At 31.1% G+C, this 23,344-nt stretch overlaps 1 protein-coding gene across 1 annotated transcript in view; it reads left to right on the top strand.

Annotated features, from left to right (window-relative positions):
* The window catches only part of LOC128173883 (uncharacterized), a 142,109-nt gene that overhangs the window by 31,750 nt on the left and 87,015 nt on the right, over nt 1-23,344 (top strand). The window contains exons 7-11 of the mRNA XM_052839560.1: nt 1,247-1,395; nt 1,875-2,010; nt 4,446-4,580; nt 5,024-5,172; nt 5,931-6,025. Coding sequence (XP_052695520.1) covers nt 1,247-1,395; nt 1,875-2,010; nt 4,446-4,580; nt 5,024-5,172; nt 5,931-6,025 — 664 coding nt within the window. The remainder of the gene's footprint in view (nt 1-1,246; nt 1,396-1,874; nt 2,011-4,445; nt 4,581-5,023; nt 5,173-5,930; nt 6,026-23,344) is intronic.

Raw genomic sequence — 23,344 nt, 5'->3', positions numbered from 1 at the left:
ACCTTCTCTTCAACAAATGGTTGTAGAGAGGACACTTCATATTAATATTTTTTCATCAAAATAAATATAGTTAGCTAATACTTTCAATCGATGATCGGTGGTCAATCCATTTTTACGATGAGCATTTATTCAGATTCCCGATATGTAAATCACTTATAACGCGTTGTTAAAATTTAAGAGTAAAGAAGCTTCCTTTCATTATTGTTTGAGAGTTTTGTTTACTCGAAATTTCATTCCTTATATTTAAGGTTTCTACAAAATGATTTTGCCCTTATAAAAAAACATAAAAAATAAATACGAACAAAAATTAAAATTCAATTAGTAAAACGGATTTTTAAAGACCTTTAATTCCGATTTTGTTTTAAGATGCAATACAAATGTACGTGAATTTACAGGCTCTAAAACCACTTATCTGTAAATTCGTTTTTGTAACTGTTCTTTTTTTTTATTCTTTTTTTTATCAAATGAGTTAAGATATTTTACAGCTGCATCGTACGATGGCTCCGTTATTACAGTATCCAAAAAATCCATACAAAACAACTATCGTAGAAAGTTAAGGATTTTCGCCTGTTTACACATGTAGAATCGATCTCTTTTAAATCTTAGAAATATTAAAAGTAAATAGAATAATTTTTATGGCCATAAAATACAAACCAAAATGTATCATTGGAATATTTAAAAATGGGAACCGTTTTGGTTCCTTTCCCCGAAAGATTAGGTTTTTTCAACGTGCATTTTAACGCTTCGATTGTTAACAAAGCCAACTTCAGAAATATGTGAACAAAATGTATAAAAGGTTATTTCTGAGGTGCCAAAACATTATGACCTTTATATGCGGCGATGTCAAAGTCGTAGTAAAATTATAGCCGCCTCGACGTCAAGGGCGAATTTTGAAATGAAGCAAAAATTACACGATACTCTTTTGTGTCCTTTGTTTTTTAAACAAATTTGTGAACATCATTAATGGCTTTATTGGCTGAGAAATGTTCTGCAATGTCCTGTTTTATATACATACTTAGCATAACATTGTATAAACGTGGTCACGAAGTTTGATGTCAAATCGGACCAGGCAGCTTTAAAAAATTGATGGATGTGTAATAATACAACAAAGTAAACCTATATAAAAATTAGTATCGATTATGTTCTTTCAAAACATGTAATTATAGGGGGGAAAGTTGGAGGTAAAATATACCAAAACACGAATTATTTGAATACTTTATAATTTGAGCATAACTTATCTTTGTAGACCAGAACAGACCGTCACGTGACGATGTTCCACTACACCACTTGGTCAGACCATGGAGTGGCTGATTCTCTAAGTTTGGTTGTGTTCCATCGTCAGGTGATTAGAGCAACCGCTAACTCTGCTGGGAAGTACACAGTGGTACACTGCAGGTAATAAGTGATTACTGCCACTTTTAAAATAAAAATTAATATCCACGTCTAAGAGACAAAACAAAATACCTAGCATTTTCATTAACATTTTACCGGTTAATTAAATTTGCCCAACACTGAAGACAATAATACATTAACCAAACGTCCACTGATTTTTTTTCTTTGGGGGGGGGGGGTTAGGATGGGGTGGTATTGTACATCTTACAGTGATTGAGCACATATTTCATAGCTAACAACAACAAATAGGATAGAGTCTTATAAACATTTCACACCCTTAAAGCTGACACATATTCTTATACGAAATACTGCGTATGCTGTGTCAGAATGTTCATGTTAAAGGTGTAGGTTGGTTTATTATCAACCAAATGTTCTTATCAAAATCTGAGTTTCATCATCAATCAATGTTGTTTTAAAAAAAATGAAAAGTTAAGTTTACCAGAAAAATCTCCAAAAATATTCATTGTTTGATTTGATTTTAGTGCAGGAGTTGGTAGGACCGGAACGTACATTGCCTTAGACGCCCTCTACCGAGAAGGGGAGAGAACTGGTAAAATCAACGTACCGATGTACGTCAGAACAATGAGAAAGGACAGAATGAACATGATTCAGGGAGATGTAGGGTGTTTTTTTTAAATTAAAATATATGCAAACATTTTACAGTTTTACCTCACTTTAAAGTAGACATAAACTAACAACAAGTGTCTTATTATACTTTCAAGTTAAATATCGAAATCTGTTTCGTTTAGACGCAGATTATAATCCGTTCTATAACCCTCAGCGTAAGCAAAACACATGACAAAAGGTAACACAACGATCTACCACATGTGCAAAAATTATGCGTGTACTGTCAGCCGTAGAATTTGAGTTATTAGTAAAGCTTTCTTTAAAATTATGACAATCAGTAAAATTACCTTAAAAAATACGTATTTGGGAGGGCAACAGTTGAAATAACATCCTTCGAACACCATTGTCAATGGTGTTCTCGGATTGTCAATTTCAATTGTTACCCTCCTAAACAGGTACTATTTATATTAAGTTATGAATTAATATCAATGTTTGTTTATTGTGTCATAGGTAATATGTATATTTCATTACTTTACATCCACCATCTCGTTGTGACTGCCAGATTGTCCTTGTTATATTTTATGAAAGACACTGTTATTTAATTACTAGTAAATCCTGCTTGTATTATTGTGCATTCATGATAGAGTTGAGAAAGAGTTAAATCATTATAAATTATGGTCGTTAATTGCACTTAAAAAAATCTAAAACTAAATAACATTCCGATACATTTTCTCTACAGCCTATATTTTCACCTGCCGCTTATTTGATAAATAATCTACAAAGCAGTTACTCGTTCTATTTGATAGTGAAGAAAAAAAGCAGGCAGGCTTTTTGTTTTGGTTGCTTAAAACCGTATTTGTGCATGTTCATGAAATGATTTTGTTATCGCAGGGATAATATTTCCTTCTAAATAATATCCTCAATCCAGGTTTTTTTTTAATTTACTGATTGATAACAGAATGCTAGTTTCCTTAAAAAATAAAGCATGTTATGTAATCAAGGTTTCGTATTGAAATTTAACATCTTGATTGGAAGAAAATTAAGAATAATTAATCTTATTTGAAATCAAGGAAATGACATTTGACTTAGAGGAAACAATTTTCACTCTTTCAAAGCACTCTATTGTCTTTGTTTATATGGAGTGATTCAAACAGTCTTCCTTTAAGGTCTTTTCACGGGTCTCTTCCTTGATCAACATGTTTTCCTCGTGACAAATATCTCGCCCAATACGTCGAATGATGTTTTACAAAACACAACCTAAACAAATTTACAAACTTCATCAAACATTTATTTTTAAAAACGTGTACCGTTTAACATAATGATATTTAAAACAGGTACATTTAGTTTATTTAAAATCTTCATGAAACATTCATTATACTTTGTTTATTGTGGTTTATATGCATTTCTGAAATAATAACTATGTTGTTTTGAAAAAACAATCTGAACAAAATTACAACCTCGACAAAATCATTTTTAACTGTTAAGCGTTTCACGTAATGTTCAGTTATACAAGTAAATTTATGTGTTTTTTTCTATTTTCTTGAAATATATCATTATCCCTACATGTATCTATATAATAACTTTCTTTTCTCTAAGGACCAGTACAGGTTGGTATATCTAGCACTTAGAGACGCCTTCAGTGGTCGGTCCAAATGTTTGAAAACAGAAAAGTTTCTGAGTTACTACCAAGAACATTCCTGTTATACCAATTGTGGAGATGTAGAACAGAAGAAATTATATTCTTCCGATCTAGAGGTAGAAACACCTGAACATCGAAATTTAGATTTACACTTGTATTTTGTTGTTTTTGTTATTATAGTGTTTATTATTAACTCATCTGTTACTCTTTTGTTCCAACATCAAGTTGATCAATAAGCTTAAAAGAATGCAGTCTTCAATATACATTTGTAGGAGTTACTGTCTCTGAGAAAGGAGTATACACAGCAGGATTACATGTCTGGCCGGGCTCAAATATCGGCTAACTACTCAGAGAGCGTACTTCCTGGTAAAGAATATCAAACCAATACGTCAACAAACTATATCGTATTTACACATGAATTTGTATCGGTGAAAACAATCAACAAGGTTTTCATCAAAGAATGAAATCAATTTCACAGTTTTCAAACTTTTACAGATTGTATCTTTTAGACTTTTGTATATCGTAGTTGAAGAGTTCTTGTGTCATCTGTCCTACATAAAGGGTCATAATACATACTACAACGCAGTTCTTCTCCAGGTAGAATATAACAAATATACACACGTTTGATTGTGACATAATGATTTTGATATCATGAGGTTGATTTAAGTTGACCTTTTATTCCTTACCTATCAACATAAATGCCTTTCAAATTCAATAAATAGCAATTATAATGATTAAAAACATCTTTTTCGCAAGGCAAGTCAAATGAAGTGTCTGTCATAAACTAATGAAGTTGAAATTTTTCTCGAGTACAATATATGTTGGTAAATGTATGTGTTTTATACAGTCGTTTCTTGAGAAGGACTCCCTGATCAGCGCCCAGTATCCTCTACCAGACAACACCGAGGACTTCCTCAGACTGGTCAAGGACTTTGACGCCCGTGTTGTCGTCTTCCTGTGTCCACTTAAGGACATCGAATCTGTATGGGAAATCTTGTCTTTGTTTAACATCATTTATCTACTTATCTATTTATCTATATATCTATTGATCATTATATCTGTAAACCTCAAATTCGGAACATGCTGTATTTTTTTTTATAAAGACATCCAAATGGTATCCATCGGAAGACCAAACAAAATTTGATGGAATGTTCTACATTAAGAACCTATCCTCCACTAAAGCCGCAAACGTCACAATCAACAGATTAAATATACAGCCAACGGTATATTTTTTTTTAAAGAAAAACTAAAGTAAAGTATTGAAAAAAGGAATAACAGCATTCATACAACAACTTTATTTCAGTAACAACTTAGCACTAGTTATACCAACATTCAAATAATTTAATAACTTAAGAAATCATGCAGCAACGTACATGATTTATTATTCAAACATAATAAAGCATTTATGTTTTTAATTATGTTAAGGGGTTTAACCAAATGAACATTACTGTTTTGGAATGCCCAAAATGGAGAGAAAAACAGAACACCTCTGATAAAAGAATTCTTTTGGATGTGATCAAGGCTGTCAAAACTGAAAAGACGAACGAAAAGGGACGGGTTCTAGTTCTGTCAAGGTAATACTGAGCGTTTAAATGTGATGATTGAATAGGGTACTTCCCTTATATTACGTAATTGTTATTTACATTAAGAGCAAAATATTCACATAAAGGAATTTAAAAATAATGAAAAGCAATTTTCAAATTTATATCAAAATTTATTAGAATAAAATTTTGACATTAAAATTGAATGTTATTTTACGCAACGCATTATAATAAGGCAAATGAGCATATACAGTTTTTTAAGGAATAAAGGATCATTCTTTGGCTATAATGAGGTGATAATTTTGGTCGGGGTGTGATGAAATCCAATAAAGTCCGAAGGGCGTAATGATAAGTTTGACACGCTTCGATGGAAATAATCACATCATAATCAAACGATAGTTTCTTATTGCTTATATTTATTATTTTCAATTTCTACACCTTTAAACTACATTTTAAACCCACCAATTTTTCGTGTAGCACATGCTAGGTATTGCTACGCAGCGTAGCCAATGCCGTTTATCTGTTATGCTATAAGGCACGCACATGTTGTGTCGCTCATCTTGTATGAAAATATTTGGCTATACGCTTCAAAGTTGTTTCGTAATGCTATCATAGACATGTTGAAAATGTAAATATTTCCAAATAACAAGTAGATTAAATACAAATTTTCAAACATTTATATTATCCCCATAAAACATTTAAGGAGTATCAATCATATAGGAGGTACAGGTGTGCCCGATTATTCTTTTGAACAAAGTAACTAAATGCATCATATTTTGTTTAATATTAAGTGACGGAGCTACACGCTGTGGACCATTCTTTGTTGTATACAACGTGTTGGAACAGATCTCCGTGGACAGAGAGGTGGACATCTTTACAGCTGTACGTCAGATCCAGATACGGAGACCAGAGTGTGTCTCCACTGTGGTATGTATCACATTTTATATTGATGCTAATTATATTTCATATATGTTCAATTTAATTTTGTTGAATTAGTTATATTTTGTGACCAGAAAATGAAAATGTTACCACTCATTCTCAAAATGTGATCGATAGATCTTCATAGCAGCTTCCACATTTACACATAAAATGTGTTTTAGATGCATTGAAATTTACCTTGTAAATAGTGTGCGTATTAACATCAATGCTCCTTTTATCGCAGGAGGAGTACCAACTTTGTCGTGACGCTGTAGCAGAATATCTCCTGAATGACTGTGTTTACGGAAACTGTTAAGAAGACTGTATCGTAAAAGGCCGAAACCAAATTGCAACTTCTCTTCGGTGAATGTTTTTAATAACTTGGCGACGTGAACCAAAGGTATTGTCTTTGAAATTGACTTTTTTGCCTTTATCGTATACATGTGTAAAAATTCTACTGTAGTCATTATGGGAAAATAACCGAGTTTTAAAGGTAAAATAAAACATTTTAGACTAAGAACTACTGTAGTCATTGTAGGAAATAATTTAATCAGCAACTGGCAACTGTAAAGTAGCTTTTTTCATATTCAGAAATCAGAATTAATTTTATGCTATATTTAATTTATAATATCAATCTGTACATGTTACACTGACTGATTATTGTTCAATAGTTCAAATGATAATTAATCTTTTATTGTCTCAGAAAAAAACCCCATTAAGTACAGTCCAGCAAAAGAAATAGGTTCATCACTACCAGATGATGGCCCTTTATATTAGAGTCTGTTACCATGATGTGTTCTTATCCGAGTGTTTTATAAGCCTGAAGAAAGCTTAAGAAAATCCCTACCAGAAAGGTTTTTTTTTCATAAGCTACGACTTCTGTTACATCACAAACAGCCAAAGACACTCTTAATTCATTCTAATGGTCACATATCTGCAACCTGATTAAACCCCTGCAAAGAAAAACAAAACTTGGTAATTGTGAAGCATTATCATTTTAGAGAACCTTTAAACTAATCTTTTTGTAAAATCAATATAGCATTGAATGATTTATTTTTGACGTCGTCGTGTCAATAACTGCCGTCAGGTGAGCAGACAAATTGAATAACGCGCGTTAGCGTGTTATGATAATTTGTCTGCTCCTCTGACGGCAGTTATTGACACGACGACGTCAAAAATAAATCATTTAGTGCTTATATTTACATTCCCCTACTGAAGAAATCAATTGTTTACTTAAATAAATCGATATAAAGTGCAGATCACGGAAGGAGTAAATTAGTAACAGCAAGAACAGCTGATTTGTAAAACCGGTTTAAACTGGTTATTACAGAGACTGTTGAGATGAGATCAACGAGCATTAAAATATAATTCATGAAAAATAACTATTGAAATGTTGGTTTTAACAATAAAGTCAACTGTTTTGTTGAATAATTATAAAACAGTGTTTTGACAACATTTATGAAATACATTTTTTAACCGATAACATAGAAATCACTGTTTGAGAACTACTTATGAAAATTACTTGTAAATTCATACGCAGTGAATAGGTGTTGCATTTAGAGGCATTTAAACATCATGGAATTTCATGGAAAAACACAGTAGAATGTAAATATATACCAGTAACATGCACTTTCTGTCTGTAAGCTAAACTCGCAGAAATCCACCTGGTTTTGACATTTCGAATGAAAGATTAGACGTTGTTATTAATTTTCAATTTCTTAAATAATTTCTTGTATTTGTGCATGATGCATAAAATACTAGACTCCGGAGCTTGCGAGTGCCTGCTCTATTGAACACGCATCAGGTAATATATACTTCCTGTTGATAATATACATGCGTTGTTAATGACGTTGATATCTAGAAGTTGATTCATATACATGTTCACAATACAAATAGAACACCGTTTATTAATAATTATGATATGACCTTTTATGATAGAGAAAAGAAGAGTCATATTTACGCATAATAACAAATCGTTTCCTGAAAAATCATAATAAAAATTCTTTGAAAAGTAAATGTTACCATTTTAACAATTCGATTGTCCAGGTTACATTTTCTATGTGAGTTTGAATGATTATTTTACCTTTAAAAATTCTGAAAATAAGAAGCATGATGATGCTGTTTCTCTGTAAATTTCTGCTTTCAATGCTCTCTATGAATAAAAACTAGAACGACCAGTTACAGTTCCAAACTCACAGCTTATTCATATAGCTTTATTCTTTTAAATTCACAATTCTAAGTGTTGTGATTTGTCTCATTTAGAGATCCCCGTTAAGCAAATACATTTCTCACAGGTATGCCCCACCGTACGTATAACTACTAGGAAGTTTAAATACCTTCCTGGTTCAGAATTTCAGAATATTGGGCAGTGTTGACGACGAAAAAATGAACTTGCATACCTTTGCTTTCTATCTAGCAGAAATTTCAGTAACCATTTCATATAGTAAGTGAATTATTTCAGGCAAGTATTTATAAATATTAAGTACTCTTTATTCAGAAGGAAAAATTGCGTTTTGATTTTTAAAAAAACCTCTTTGTTGTGTCTGAAATTGCTCAGTGAGTGAAGCACCATACCTCAGTAACCATATTGACTATGGTTTATTTAGTTGATGATTCGATTCCACCAATACCTGGGGCAATAATTTTATTTTTCTAATCGTTTGTTCAGATATTCAAACTGAATATGGTAAGAAATTATACTTTTAAGAAACTTGTATTATACATGTACAATTATCAAATAGGTTTAATGTAAAAAAAAATTAATTTGAAATTGTATGTTACTTTAATACTCATAGGTCAGGAAAAGGTCCTTTAAGGGTTTCACTAGTATATTCGAAAAAAAAAAAAAAAAAAGATAATTATTTATCAAATTTATATATAAAAACAAGGAGGTGCAGGTATACAGAATTTACAGAATTCAGTTTAGTCATATCGCTACACTTCAATGTTTGTTCTATTTATCATATATTTAAAATTTGAATCCTTTCTATTTGAACAGAAACTTTAAATTACAGAAACTTTAAATTTGTAATAACTACATTTGAACAAAGATCTCAAGACGATGTTTAAGATTATTCAAACAATAATACAAAGGGACCAAATTACAATTTGAATAATACATTTGGAATAAAATATTTCTGCTGAAAATGGAGATACAAGTGTAGAATGATTGTTGAAAGTAATATTAAAGCAAATAAATATTTAATATAAAGAGCTTTTAAAACGTTTAGTCATATCTAAATAGTTGGTATGTTTAGATGAGGGTTTAAAAAAAGCTATTTTAGAGCAAACTGAAACTTGATTTATGAATGAAGGCAGGGGGATACCTATAAACATCCTTTTGATGAGTCTGAGAGTGTGTTATATATTTCTTATGAAAATACTATATTACTGAACATGTATTAAGTCCTCACATACTTCATTAAGCTAAAAAATGCATAAGTGAAAAACATCTTTACGAATAAGGTTATATTATTATTATTTTTTTTTTATTTTACTTAGAAATTCATAAAATGTAGTTAATATATAGATTCTAAGTCAAGTCATACCAAGATTGCAGAGTGCTACATTATTTTTTTTTTATTCTTTGTTTCATTTTTCATGAAAATGGGTCTAAGGAACACGTATAAAATTTGAATAGCATATGGAGAAATGATGAATATTTTACAAATTTGCATAGCCGCCATATTGTGAATATAATGACGAGTTCAGAAAAATAGGATATATAGACATGACTGAAGAAAATCATCTATTGTTAAAAATAAGTATATCGGAAATACTTCTTCCTCACTTGGTTTGGTTTTTAAATCTTTCAGGGATCGGGATTTGCTTTTTTGTTTACATGATGGCGGTTCCCTTTGAATCTGAAAAAATCGAAGCGGGGCGTTGTTGGAATAATGTAGAAGTAATAGTTAACATAAAGTAATGAAAGAGTTCATGAAGGGATTTGAATATTTTAAAAGGGCCTATTTGTCACTCAAAGGTAAAGAACTATATATGATAAGAGTTAAATTTGGCCCCCATAATTCGCCATGTTTTAAGTGTTTCAGGCACAATAAAATGTTAACTTTTTTTTTTAGATGAGTTGATATTAAATATATTTTTCATCTATTTATTTGATTTTTTTACTGGCAGTATATGAGGTCAGAAGTGACGCCTTTTGTATAATTCAATCAAAATCAGCCAAAAATTAACATTTTTCTTATCTATTTACGAATGGGAAATAAAGAGCGCATGCTTGAACAAGGAAAATTTTTTTGTCACTTATTAGACTTGGCTCGCTACATCTCTGATTAAAATATTGTGTTTGTTCAAGCATGCGCTCAATGTTGTCGGAAGGAAAAACTGCTTAAAACATGCAGTTTTATGCTAAAAATGCAAACATGGCGGGAAAAGGTTGTATTTACGATGTCATATTTCTAAATGTGGGCACTAGAATCAAAACGAATATTATGTAAACACATCACATATATATCTAGACTAAGAAAGCAAAAAAATATTGTAAAATGATGATGTTCATTTAAGGGGGCCATTTTAGGCCCATATCATATATAGTCCTTTCTTCCTAGTCTGTCTTATCGCAAACTAATTGTGTCAGAAAGTTTGCCTAAAAAAGGGCCGTTTTAAAAGCCTTTTTACTTTTAATTGGGCATTTTACAAGATTTGTTTTTTTTTTTCAGTAAGCTATTAAGCGTGCAACTGGACATTTAGGCTTTTTTTTTTATCATCATTGCGTTTTCTATAAGAATTGTCATAATAAGAAATTGACTTAGGGTTTTATGTTATATCTCAATGTTGCTTCATATTGAATTCTTTTATTGTTAATTGATTTATTCAATCATTTTTGCCGATAATCTCCTTTATTTAAATAATGAGACTTTAAAAGAAAATTTGAAAGGTGAATCAGTGATTGTGGTGAAAAAATCATACACAGATCATATGTGCATTGCCCTAACACGTGTTCTCCTTCAACAAATAGAGGTTTTGACGTATTCACACCAATTTTGTACATAACATGTAAGTAATTTTCATTCGTAAAGGAAACAATCCTACATCATACATATTAATGAAAACAGAGCAACATTGAATTAAGCTCATGGATAGAATTTACATGATTTCGCCATATAGATTGTGCCCTTTGTAGAATTAAATAGGCAACCTACAAAAAATCATGTCCAAAGTCACTAATTCACTAATAATTAAGTAAAAAAGTGCTACAGTCCAAAAAGGAGGTTGGTTTCCAATTGCACACAGAGCAAAATGTATATCACAAATTTTAAGATCAAACATACGTTTAACTCAGGTATGATATGGGAATCAGGAGTGATATGTTAACAAGTTTTAAAAGTAGTTAAAAACATATGTAAAACATGGGAGTGTACACGAATGTATACATACACACATTTGTAACATATGTTAATTTTTCCATATGTTACACATATTTTTTGTATGCGTTATTCATGGGTGGTTTCTCATCATATATGTTACACACGTTATTTAACGCAAGTTATACATGTGTTAAGGAAAGCGGTGCTAATATGCTGTCTACTGGTTCGATAAACTGGACATGTAATAATTAATAAACGGATTAATGAAATTGTTTTATCAACAAAATCCACATGTCTTCCTAAAACTATACTAATAACTAATCCGGATTTAAGGAAGGCGAACTAAAATCACTTCTACAAACGTGATTTTTTTTCAAAAAAAGTTGCGTTGTTTAAGTTACTAAAGAAATATCAAAAACGTTTTGATCTGTATCTTTTTATCAGTTGACATTTTGTGAAATAATATATAACAATAGTGGTAGATAATTAAACGTTCTTTCAAAAAAAATAAATAAAAAGGGGCTGGTCCTTTAAATAAGGGACCAAGACACTCGTAAACTATATTACGAATAACTTAAAAATGATAAAGATTTTGTAATGCATTATAGAAGCAAAGTTGTTGATCGTAGCAATATATATCAGGTAAAATCATTGTCATGCCTATTTATGACGTAATTAGGGACTTTAAAGGGTCAAAGTACTTAAACTTTGACGCAATATATCTAGAGAAAGAGACGTATTTTGTTAAGCAATGTAGAAAAGAAAATGTTTGCATTGATGATTCTAATCGATTCCAATAATAAAAACACCAAGGTCTGTCCCCATTAAGGATCTACATGGCTGTCCCTTAAAATATTTAATCATCTGTATCTTAAAATTTAACAACAATTTTAAATGGGTGTAAGAACAAAAAATATTAGTATTCGTGAGATCTTTTGAATGAACTCAACAAAAAGGGGCTGGACCCTTAAATTAGCGGCCAAGACAGTCGTAAATTATATTGCAGATAACTTAAAAACAATCAAGATTTTTTTATGCATTTTAGAAGCAAAGTTGTTGAACGTAACAATATTCATCAGGTAAAATCATTGCCACGCCCATTTTGTACGTAATTATGGATTTTTAGGGGCCAAAGTATTTAAAGTTTGACGCAATATATCTAGAGTAGGAGACATATTTTGTTAAGCATTGTAAAATAGCAAATGTCTGTATTGCTAATTCTAATTGATTCCACTTATCAAAACACCAATGTATGTCCCCATTAAGGATATAGAGGTCTGGCCCCTAAAATATTCAATCACTTGTATCTAAAAACTATCCAACATTTTTAGATAGGTGTAAGAACAAAAAATGTTAGTATTTGTAAGACCTTTTGAATGAACTCAAGAAAAAGGGCTGTCCCCTTAAATTAGGGGCCAAGACACTCCTAAAGTCTTTTACACATACCTTAAAAACGATCAAAATGTTGTAATGTATTATAGAAACAAAGTTATTGATTGTAACAATATCAGTTTGTAAACTCTTTGCCACATCGATTGATGACGTAATTTGGGATTTAAGGGGACTTAAATCTCTAATGTGCTGCATGTGAAAAAGCAAAACACTTTGTTGATCATTTAAAAGGATATTGACAATCGCATACATTATCTGAAAGGGAGTGGTTGAGGGGGGAATTCTTAAATTTCATTGATATTTTAATCGTATGGTTTAAAAATTGAACGGAAGACCTACTCGTTACTCGTAACGAGATCGTATCTAGTTATTATTATTTTTTTCACAAATTTTGTGCACGCGATTTCTCGGAAATTATCCATCCGATTTACACACTTTTTTCACAGATGATAGGAAGTAATCTGATTTTATTTGCCGTTGTCACTTCTGGTACCGATTTATTGCTGATTTTGTCACTTTTTCGACCCATTTTGTGCACGCTTCATCTTGAAAAATATCAGAGACATGAAAATGAAATATTCAGGGTAGGTAGACCATTGTCTGAAGTTGTGCCTATTGTTTTTGTTTTATGCCATTGGCGCCGTTCTTAAGAGCTCAGTATGGCTCGAAAATTGGGTACGAATTTTGTTCCCCTTCGTTGTACACACGATTTCTCAAAAATTGCTCGATAGATTTTTTTACAATTTTTAGGAGTGATAGAAATTAAATATATCTGGAGTATCCAATTTTTAATTTTTTCAAAGTTCATTTCCTGTCGTCCGTTTCCTGTACCGCAACAAAAAGCTTGTGACATTGAGATCTCGAAAATGATAAAGACTTGAACATTCAGACTTTGTAGGATGATAGACCTATAGTTGTAGATGTCTTTTAACTAATTTTTTTGTTCGTCATAACTTCCGGTCGTCACCGGAAGCACTTCAAAAATTATTTTTATTTTGCATTTAATTTGTTTCATATAAATTTAAAAATAAGTAATAATCCTTACATATGTCATGTATCCGATGTTAAATAAAAAGAAAAAAATTACTTCCTGTGAGATATCTCAAATATCTCAGAAAGCGATTTTTAAATAAATGTTTTACCCACGAAATCTCAAAAAGTCAAGTGATCAATAAACGAAACTTATATAGATAATAGACATTTGATAGAAAGTGCGTTTAATCGCTTTCATTTTGTCAACCGTCTTTTCCAGTCCTCACCGGAGGGGTTAAAACAAATCGAGCTGTTTGAAAGTTTCGAAACATAATAACGTACAAGTGTCTAATGTTGAAGAAATACTAATTATTTTTTTTCACTGAGCATTTCCGTTTGTCCGTTTCCTGTCAAGTGACAAAAAGACAATGACTCCTCGAGATCTCAAAAACGGTGATGACTTGAACAAGGGATGATAGCCCTAAGTATGTATCCACGATTACAGTATTTTGTTTGAATCGTCGTCACTTCCGGTCGTCACCGGAAGCAATTAAAAATATTTTTTCCTTATTTTTTTTTTTAATGGAATGAATACCGGTATATCATTACACGATCTTATATATGTTAAATAAGCAAACATATTCTACCTCCAGTGAGTTATATCAAATATATTAGGTACTTATCCTTTTTACAAATTTAATATCCGCGAGATTTTAGTCACTGTAATTGACTGAGACACGAACATTTATGTTTGATAGACAGTTGATTGAAGATGTGTTTAACAGGTTTTTTTTGTCAACCGTCACTTCCAGTACTCACGAGAATAGTTCATACTAATTCAATTTATGTTTTTAACATGTTTAACCGATTGTCTTTGGTGTTTCATCTAGGATAATAAACAATGATGTACACTAGGCAAATTTTAAAAAAATAAACCTAGCTTTCATTTTCATTAATTACTTCCTTTCGTCTGTTTCCGGTCTCGAGACAAAAAACCTAGTTTCACCAGGATCTCAGATTTGGCAGAGAGTATCGATATTACATCGTATCGTATAAAACAAATTCGGACGAAAGACCAACTTGTACTCGTAACGAGATATAGTATATAATATATTTGTACATGTGACAATTACAATTATGTAATGCATATAATAAAAATACGTTTGATCTACATACAATAAACGTTTGTACCAGGCATGTTTACTACACGTATTGCGTTTCATATGTGTTCGTTAACAAACGTTAAACGTATGTGGAATCACGTTAAACATACGCTGTGATATGTGATACATAAGTGTTACAAATTTGCATATATTGAAATATGATACATGTTTGGCGCAAATGTCTTTATGGATAAAATGTGAAGCAAAAATGGCAATAATTTATTGATTAATATGATTAGAATTATAATTCATGTACTAAGGCCCTTTGGTAATCAGAATATGACAAAAAAGACAGTTCATAGTTCCTTAGAAATTGAGCAACAATCGGTTTTTTAATATGTAAATTGGACAAAGTTTTCATTTTTTATAAAAAGAATATGTAGGAAAAATTCCTAAAAAAAATTTGCTACATGTATTTTGTTTTTCGAGTTAGGGGTGTTTGTTTTGTTTGTATATCATATACCTAGTAGTGTATCAGACCTGATACACGTGTTTTGGACTAGGTGAGACAGCAACCGAAAGCTAGGGCTGTATCGCCCTCGGGGCTGATATTTCTCTGTCTCAGCCCGTCGTCAAGGGGGTGTATTGCCCTCAATTTGAAATCGATAATTTCCATATATATCTGCTTTGAATTAAGACTAGTTTGTGAAATAGCGATATAATTACGAATATATAATACTAATTATCGCCTCACACATCGGAATAGTTTCATTTATTACCGAAAATTGAAAAATAATAATTCAAAAATAATAATTCAAAAATAGCGCCAAAGAGTGATGTGTATCCAAGTAAGGGGAGGTAACCCACACAACGGTTGTGTATTTAGAACAATAGCACGCTTTATTTAATATCAATCAACGTTTTTAAAATTATGAAGGATATAGAGAAGGATGGAACGAGACTTAATCTTAGAAAACCAGAGATTAGACTGTAAAAATTAAGGGGTTAAAGTAATGGACGCGCTTACATGTATGAACGTTCTCAAACAACTTTCTAGTTTCTATAACAGTATGGATCTTTATGAATGGAATCTGACAGGAAACTTACGAAATCACAGTAAAAGAATTTGACTCATAACGAAGCTGCGTAGGAGGGAAGTTTCTCTTACGATAATTTTGAATTCTAGAAGATAGTGCTTCATTTCAGACGACATACTCCCTTCTATTGTATTTCAAATGACGATGGTTTGTCAACAAAGTCCGACAACTATTACAGTTTTAACACATACAAAAAGAAATAAAAACGAACAAGTTTTGTAAATCCGAAAAAAATCTATAGCTTCTTCATGATACATTATATTCCTTATTTGGAATTTAAATTTGAATTCAAGTCTTTGATTTTAGATATATGATATAAACAACATCACACTTTTGTTTTGATTTCGTCCCTGGTACCAACCGCTCGGGCTGATGCCAGGGCCGAGATCAAAACAAAAGTGTGATATTCTATATTTATTTGTTTTTTATGTTTTGCTTTTTTCTGTTTTTAGATGACTTATCCCGACAGAAGATGGCTTATCAATCAGACACATACCTGAATTTATTTAACAAGCATGGTGCAGAATATGCTGTTGATAGGAATGTTAAAACTTGTATGAGAACAAATGAAATCAGTTCAACACAGGCAAACACAGCAGATACCGTGTGGTGGAGAGTAGATCTTGGTGAAGTGTACAATATTTACAGTATTAACATCGTGTTTAAAAACTACGAAAGTTTTGGTATGTGTTTAGACAAGAATTTGTATGCATTTCTATATTATTCATAAATTTAGCCCATCTGAGATACAATTTTGATTAGAACTAGGTCGTTGTCTGAAGGCGTCATCGCCAGTGTCGTCCGTAGCGTTTTACACAGTTTGTCTATTCTGTAATAATTCAGCAAATGTCAATCTAACATGGCACGAACTATAACCAAAGAATGGGTTTAATTACGTTTTAAAATACGACAAGGCAGCCTCTTAAGGGGATGTAATAGTATTATTTAGAATAATTCAAATAAATAATCGCTTCTAAAAACCAATTAAAAAGTTTTCAAAGCTTTGAGGAACGTCTCATGATATTTCTTAAATAGTATTTTATTCAGAACCCTAATGGAAGCACATGAAATGTATAAAGGATAAAACATCGCAGATTGACTTATTTCAAGACCTATTTTGTGTGAAATGATGACGTGTTAGGAGAAATATAGGTCAATGATGAAGCATTCTTTCATATATTTATTTTCTTTTCATGGCCATATTTATGTTTTAATATCTCACCCTCCTCAGGGGTTTTTTTTCCAACGAAACGTTTTATCTATTTGTTTAAAAAATTGATTGATTGGGCAATAGTTTTTTAAATAAAATACTTACACTACATGTAATTTTATGTACAAAAAAAAATAATAATACTTTTATATGAATAAAACACCCATGAAATGATTTTGTCTTAATTTTTGTTTCCAGGTGATAGACAACGTGGGCGATTTGCAGGTTTTTCTCTTTATGTATCAAAAACAGCTGAAATACCAGATTCAAATCTGTGTTACAAGAATGGGCCTCAATTACCGCCTCTAAACTTTACGACATCCTGTCTAGAACGCGGGCGTTTTGTCATCTTTTACAATGAACGATTGAGAGGAAAATCGTACCCTGAAACATACCAGACAACAAATGTGTTTACAGAGCTGTGTGAGGTTGTCGTGAAAGGTAAATAGATTGAATCTTAAAAGGACTCATATTCTTATATGTTTAACGGTGCGACCGCTTGGGTGAACGCAGCAGGTACTACACATATACCTCGCATCATTGTCAACTATAGTCTGTCTTAGGTTCTCAATCATTATATTTATGACATCAGATTTATTATTTTTAGAAAAACATGTTTGATTTTAAATGTTTTCAACAATCTTAAATCAAGTTGCTTTCTATAGATATCCTCCACCCTTAAACATATGTTTGGATTCTTATAAAATGTAAGTATAATCATATTATAACGCAAATTAAAAAAAATAATATGGTAATGCCATCTTCCCAAAACTTAGCAAGCCTGATGTTTCATGTTAAAGTAAAAATGTTAAAGTCACTTTTCCAAAAAATAAAGTTATCCCGAATTTCCTCTCAGATTACATAATTTTGAATTTCAAATAACTTTCAGCATTTTGATTTAGTTGGCTTAATATAAACACATATTAATGAAAATGTTAAATAAAATGTTTTTGCTTTTTAAAAGTCGAGGAACCCATGAGGCTTTTAATGCCTTTATTTTACATTCAATATCAACAACTGCAAGCCCACCTTTTAAAACATTACCTATTAAAGTATTACGTTTAATTCTTAAGGTTTTATCCCAAATAAAATTATAGATTAAGCGTTGATTTTTTTTTTATAAAGCCATTTTCAGGAGAATTAAGTATTGAAGCAACGTTTGTGAGTTTAGATAAAGCAAGTGTGTTAACTATGCATGATTTACCAAATAGATTTAATTTTCTTCTTTTCCAAGATTCAAAAAGCTTTTCAACATCATGATAAATTTTCATCCAGTTCTTATTATAACATTCTACTTTATCGTGACCAATGAAGATTCGCAGACATCCTACTGCTTTGTGTGTAGTTTTGATACCATAGAGCTCATCGTAAGATTTTTTAAAATTCCTAAAAGAATACATTCTGTTTTGTTTATGTTTATTTTAGATCCAGCGTGTTTACAGAATTCGTTTCGCACTTCTAAAACGTGTTTCATTGACATTTCATCTATTAGGGCTATACTAAGATCATCTGCATGTTGAATGTTTTTTTTTATTTCATTGTTGTTTATTGTCATTTCTTTTATGTTCTGACTACTGTTTATCTTAATAGCTAGAATTTCAGCAACAAAAAGATATAGCAAGGCAGAAAGCGGACAACCCTGTCTTATTCCACGAGTCATTGTGCATGTTTTAGACAACCAGCCGTTATTTTTCATCAAATATTGGATTGGTATAAAGTATATTGGCCCATTTTTTGGAGTTTTTGCTAATGTTAAATTTTTCTAGAACCTTAAACAAGAAATTCCACTCCACTTTACTATCATAAAGTCATTTCATTTGGTTGGTACATTAAACAAAATATTGAATTAAAAGATGTTTAATGGCTTAAAGGTGCCTTAAAGGTAGCGTAAAGGTGGCTTAAAGACGTTTGGACATTAAGGACCTATAAGTTGTCATTAAAGGTAGCTTAGGGTGGCTTAAAGATAGTCTTAGGGGGTAGATCCCTTATGAAACACAATTTCAAAAAAAAGTAGTGACAAAAATGATATCGCATTTGTTTGAATACAATAAGATTTTCTTAAAACTAAGGCTGATGTGCCCACATTTAACAAAACATAGATCATTGAGAATTAACGGTTATACCAATGCTACAAAATTGTTTTGCTTTGAAAAATAAATTGGTTGAGTTCTTTCTCATATTACGAAATTCGTTTTCTTTTTGGAGTTTTACATTGAAAGGAATGCATGCGAATTAAAAAAAAATAGTTACATAAATTACCCATATGTGTAAATAATTGATTTATGAAATATTTTAAAATGAAGTTATTTGTCGCTTTTAAATATACATACAACGAATGACAACTTAAAGCTGACATGAATTCATAAAATAATACGCATTATTTCCCTTTTATCTCCGACTATCGCCATATAAGTTGTCGATTTCTATTGTTCTGCTCATCGCTACACACCCCCTATATAAGGCCGAGAGCACTATTTATGCTTCACCGCATTCAGGTATTTCATATACCCGAACACGCTGCCTTTGAGGAAAAAACTTGTGGAAACGCGTTTTCAACAGAAATACTATGACAACCAATGCACTGGCAAGGAAAATCCAATGAACGACAAAACAAGACAGACTGAAATCCATGCACAGATAATTCAAAAATCCTCAATTTTGTAGACCGTTTTCCTGTGTATGTTATAGCATCGCACATGCGCAAACCACACAATGTGGTAGATCGAGCAATATCAATTTTTGCATGGATTTTAGAAATGGGGCGTTTGTGTAAAAACCGATGAAAATGATGTTACGTTGTTACTTTCTTGGATTTACTATCATTTGACTACTGTGTTGGATGTAGTGCCGCCGGGGTTTTCAGAAAGATGCAAACGCTATGTACTATGTATGAACGACACACGTGTTCGATGTGCATGCGAAGTAAGGCAGCACTTTTTTGTGCAAAATAATACGGATACCTTGAAATTTGTTTTTAAATAACAAATATATCTTGTATTTTATTATTGTTGTTTCCTTTTCTATTCTTTATTACAAACATTTTACTACAATGTTCATGCATTTAGAAGTCCGTGCAACCTGAATGTCTCGATCGGAAAGCAACCGACCATAACTTTCTCGCCCGGTATATATACCCCAGTGGCAGTAGAGGAACGGTCGAAACTAATATGGCGACCAAACTAAAAGAAATGTTTACAAAATACTACTCACAAACAGGTTTTTAATCCTACATTTGTGCACGGACTAATGAGGGGAAAAGGACGTTATCGCTGAAACCTTTACTTTACTTAATAAATCCGCAGATTCCATTTGCAAACAAGAGGTCTTGACCCCCTCCTTTTTTCTGCAGAAAACAAGAGACGCACGGATTTGTGTGTGGGTGTGTTCGCTGGCGTTGATCTTTTTTAAGATAACTCTTAATGATTAAAACAATTGGTTTTACATCATTCCTATGTCTGTAAAATCAGAGTAGTATTAGCATGTGACTAACATAAACATTCTTGAATTAATTTAAGTAATAACTTTTTTCCCCAATTGAGGAAGACATGTTGGTGTTTTTCTGAAATTTTGTAAATGAATTCATTGCACATATTTGGAACTAGACAAACTAGAACAAATAACACTTCTACATGCGACTGGTATTTCTGTTATTAAATTTGATTAACTTTCTGCAACAATTTATATAATGAATAATGTTAATCTATAAAATAGCCTAAATGTATTGTAGCACTACATTTTCTTAATATTTATTCAAAAAACCTCCATAGAAAAGTAAATTGCACATTCAGTGTAAATAAACTGTCAAAAAAAACAAAAACAATTACTTCATGAATCTTAAAACTACTTACGTCAAAATTGTAAATAAACTTACACTAATAAGTTTATTTCGTAAATAGACACACACCAATAACTTTATTTTGTCAATAGACATACACCAATAAGTTTATTTCGTAAATATACATACACCAATAAGTTTATTTTGTCAATAGACAAACACCAATAAGTTTATTTCGTAAATATACATACACCAATAACTTTATTTTGTCAATAGACATAGACCAATAAGTTTATTTTGTCAATAGACATACACCAATAAGTTTATTTTGTCAATAGACATACACCAATAACTTTATTTTGTCAATAGACGTACACCAATAAGTTTATTATGTCAATAGACGTACACCAATAAGTTGTTTTTGTCAATAGACATACACCAATAAGTTAATTTTGTCAGTAGACATACACCAATAAGTTTATTTTGTCAATAGACATACACCAATAACTTTATTTTGTCAATAGACTTACACCAATAAGTTTATTTTGTCAGTAGACATACACCAATAAGTTTATTATGTCAAAAGACGTACACCAATAAGTTTATTTTGGAAATAAGGATACACCAATAAGTTTATTTTGTCAGTAGACATACACCATTAAGTTTATTTTGTCAATAGACATACACCAATAAGTTTATTATCTCAATAGACGTACACCAATGATTTTTTTTTTGTCAAAAGACATACACCAATAAGTTTATTATCTCAATAAACGTACACCAATAAGTTTATTTTGTCACTAGGCATACACCATAGAGTTTATTTCGTCAATAGACATACACCAATAAGTTTATTTTGTCAATAGACGTACACCAATAAGTTTATTTTGTCAATAGACATACACCAATAAGTTTATTTTATCAGTAGACATACACCAATAAGTTTATTATGTCAATAGACATACACCAATAACTATATTTTGTCAATAGACACACACCAATAAGTTAATTATGTCAATAGACGTACACCAATAAGTTTTTTTTTGTCAATAGACATACACCAATAACTTTATTTTGTCAATAAACGTACACCAATAAGTTTATTTTGTCAATAGACATACACCAATAAGTTTATTTTGTCAATAGACATACACCAATAACTTTATTTTGTCAATAGACATACACCAATAAGTTTATTTTGTCAGTAGACATACACCAATAAGTTTATTTTGTCAATAGACATAAAACTAATAAGTTTATTTTGTCAATAGACATACACCAATAAGTTTATTTTGTCAGTAGACATACACCAATAAGTTTATTTTGTCAATAGACATAAAACTAATAAGTTTATTTTGTCAATAGACATACACCAATAAGTTTATTTTGTCAGTAGACATACACCAATAAGTTTATTTTGTCAATAGACATAAAACTAATAAGTTTATTTTGTCAGTAGACATACACCAATAAGTTTATTTTGTCAGTAGACATAAACCAATAAGTTTATTTTGTCAATAGACATACACCAATAAGTTTATTTTGTCAGTAGACATACACCAATAAGTTTATTTTGTCAATAGACATACACCAATAAGTTTATTTTGTCAGTAGACATAAACCAATAAGTTTATTTTGTAAACAGTATTTATGTTTCGATCAGTTACGGGCTGAAAGGCTTAAAAGTATCTACTAGTTTTGCAACGTCCAATACTGAGGAGTCATATTTATCTTTGGGGTCAATGATCGTGGGTAGCAAAAGGTTTCCTGGTTTATGGTTTGAGAGGGGGGGGGGGTGTAATTTAATTGGAAGTCTAATCGGGATACCTTAATCTATACTACTATATTAAAAAAATAAACTCGAATTTTAGGGTTTTCATACCGAGATCTCGAAAGAGTACTGTCATTTGTTTTATATATTTTAAACATTATTGGCAATTGAAGATTACCAATTTGTTTTTCTTTTTTTTCAATCCAGCTTCGCTTTTTAATAATCAATGGAAATTCCTTTTAAAAACCCGGAAATCATATGGATTTTTCGGATTTTACAATCTTACGCATGCACATTACATTTACGCTAAATCACTGGAGTCTCTTTAGTTTTTGTTTCCACAATATTACATTTGCATAGATAAACTCAGAAACGATAAAAAATACGTGTAAATTTTCATTGAAAATTTGTCAGATATTTGTCATATATATATATATATATATATATATATATATATATATATATATATATATATATATATATATATATAATTAATTTTTTTAGATGAAAGGCATTTCCAGCCTCAAAATGGTTTATTATGAATAATTTGACTGTTATATTTTGAATGCAGCTTCATTAATTTCTCCAAAATCGTTTCGGAGCGATTCTGCAATTTTTTGCTACATTACGGGTATATGAG

Source organism: Crassostrea angulata, chromosome 2 (assembly GCF_025612915.1).
Source record: "Crassostrea angulata isolate pt1a10 chromosome 2, ASM2561291v2, whole genome shotgun sequence".
In the NCBI taxonomy this organism is placed as follows: Eukaryota; Metazoa; Mollusca; class Bivalvia; order Ostreida; family Ostreidae; genus Magallana; species Magallana angulata.
This window is presented reverse-complemented; position numbering and strand designations above follow the sequence as displayed.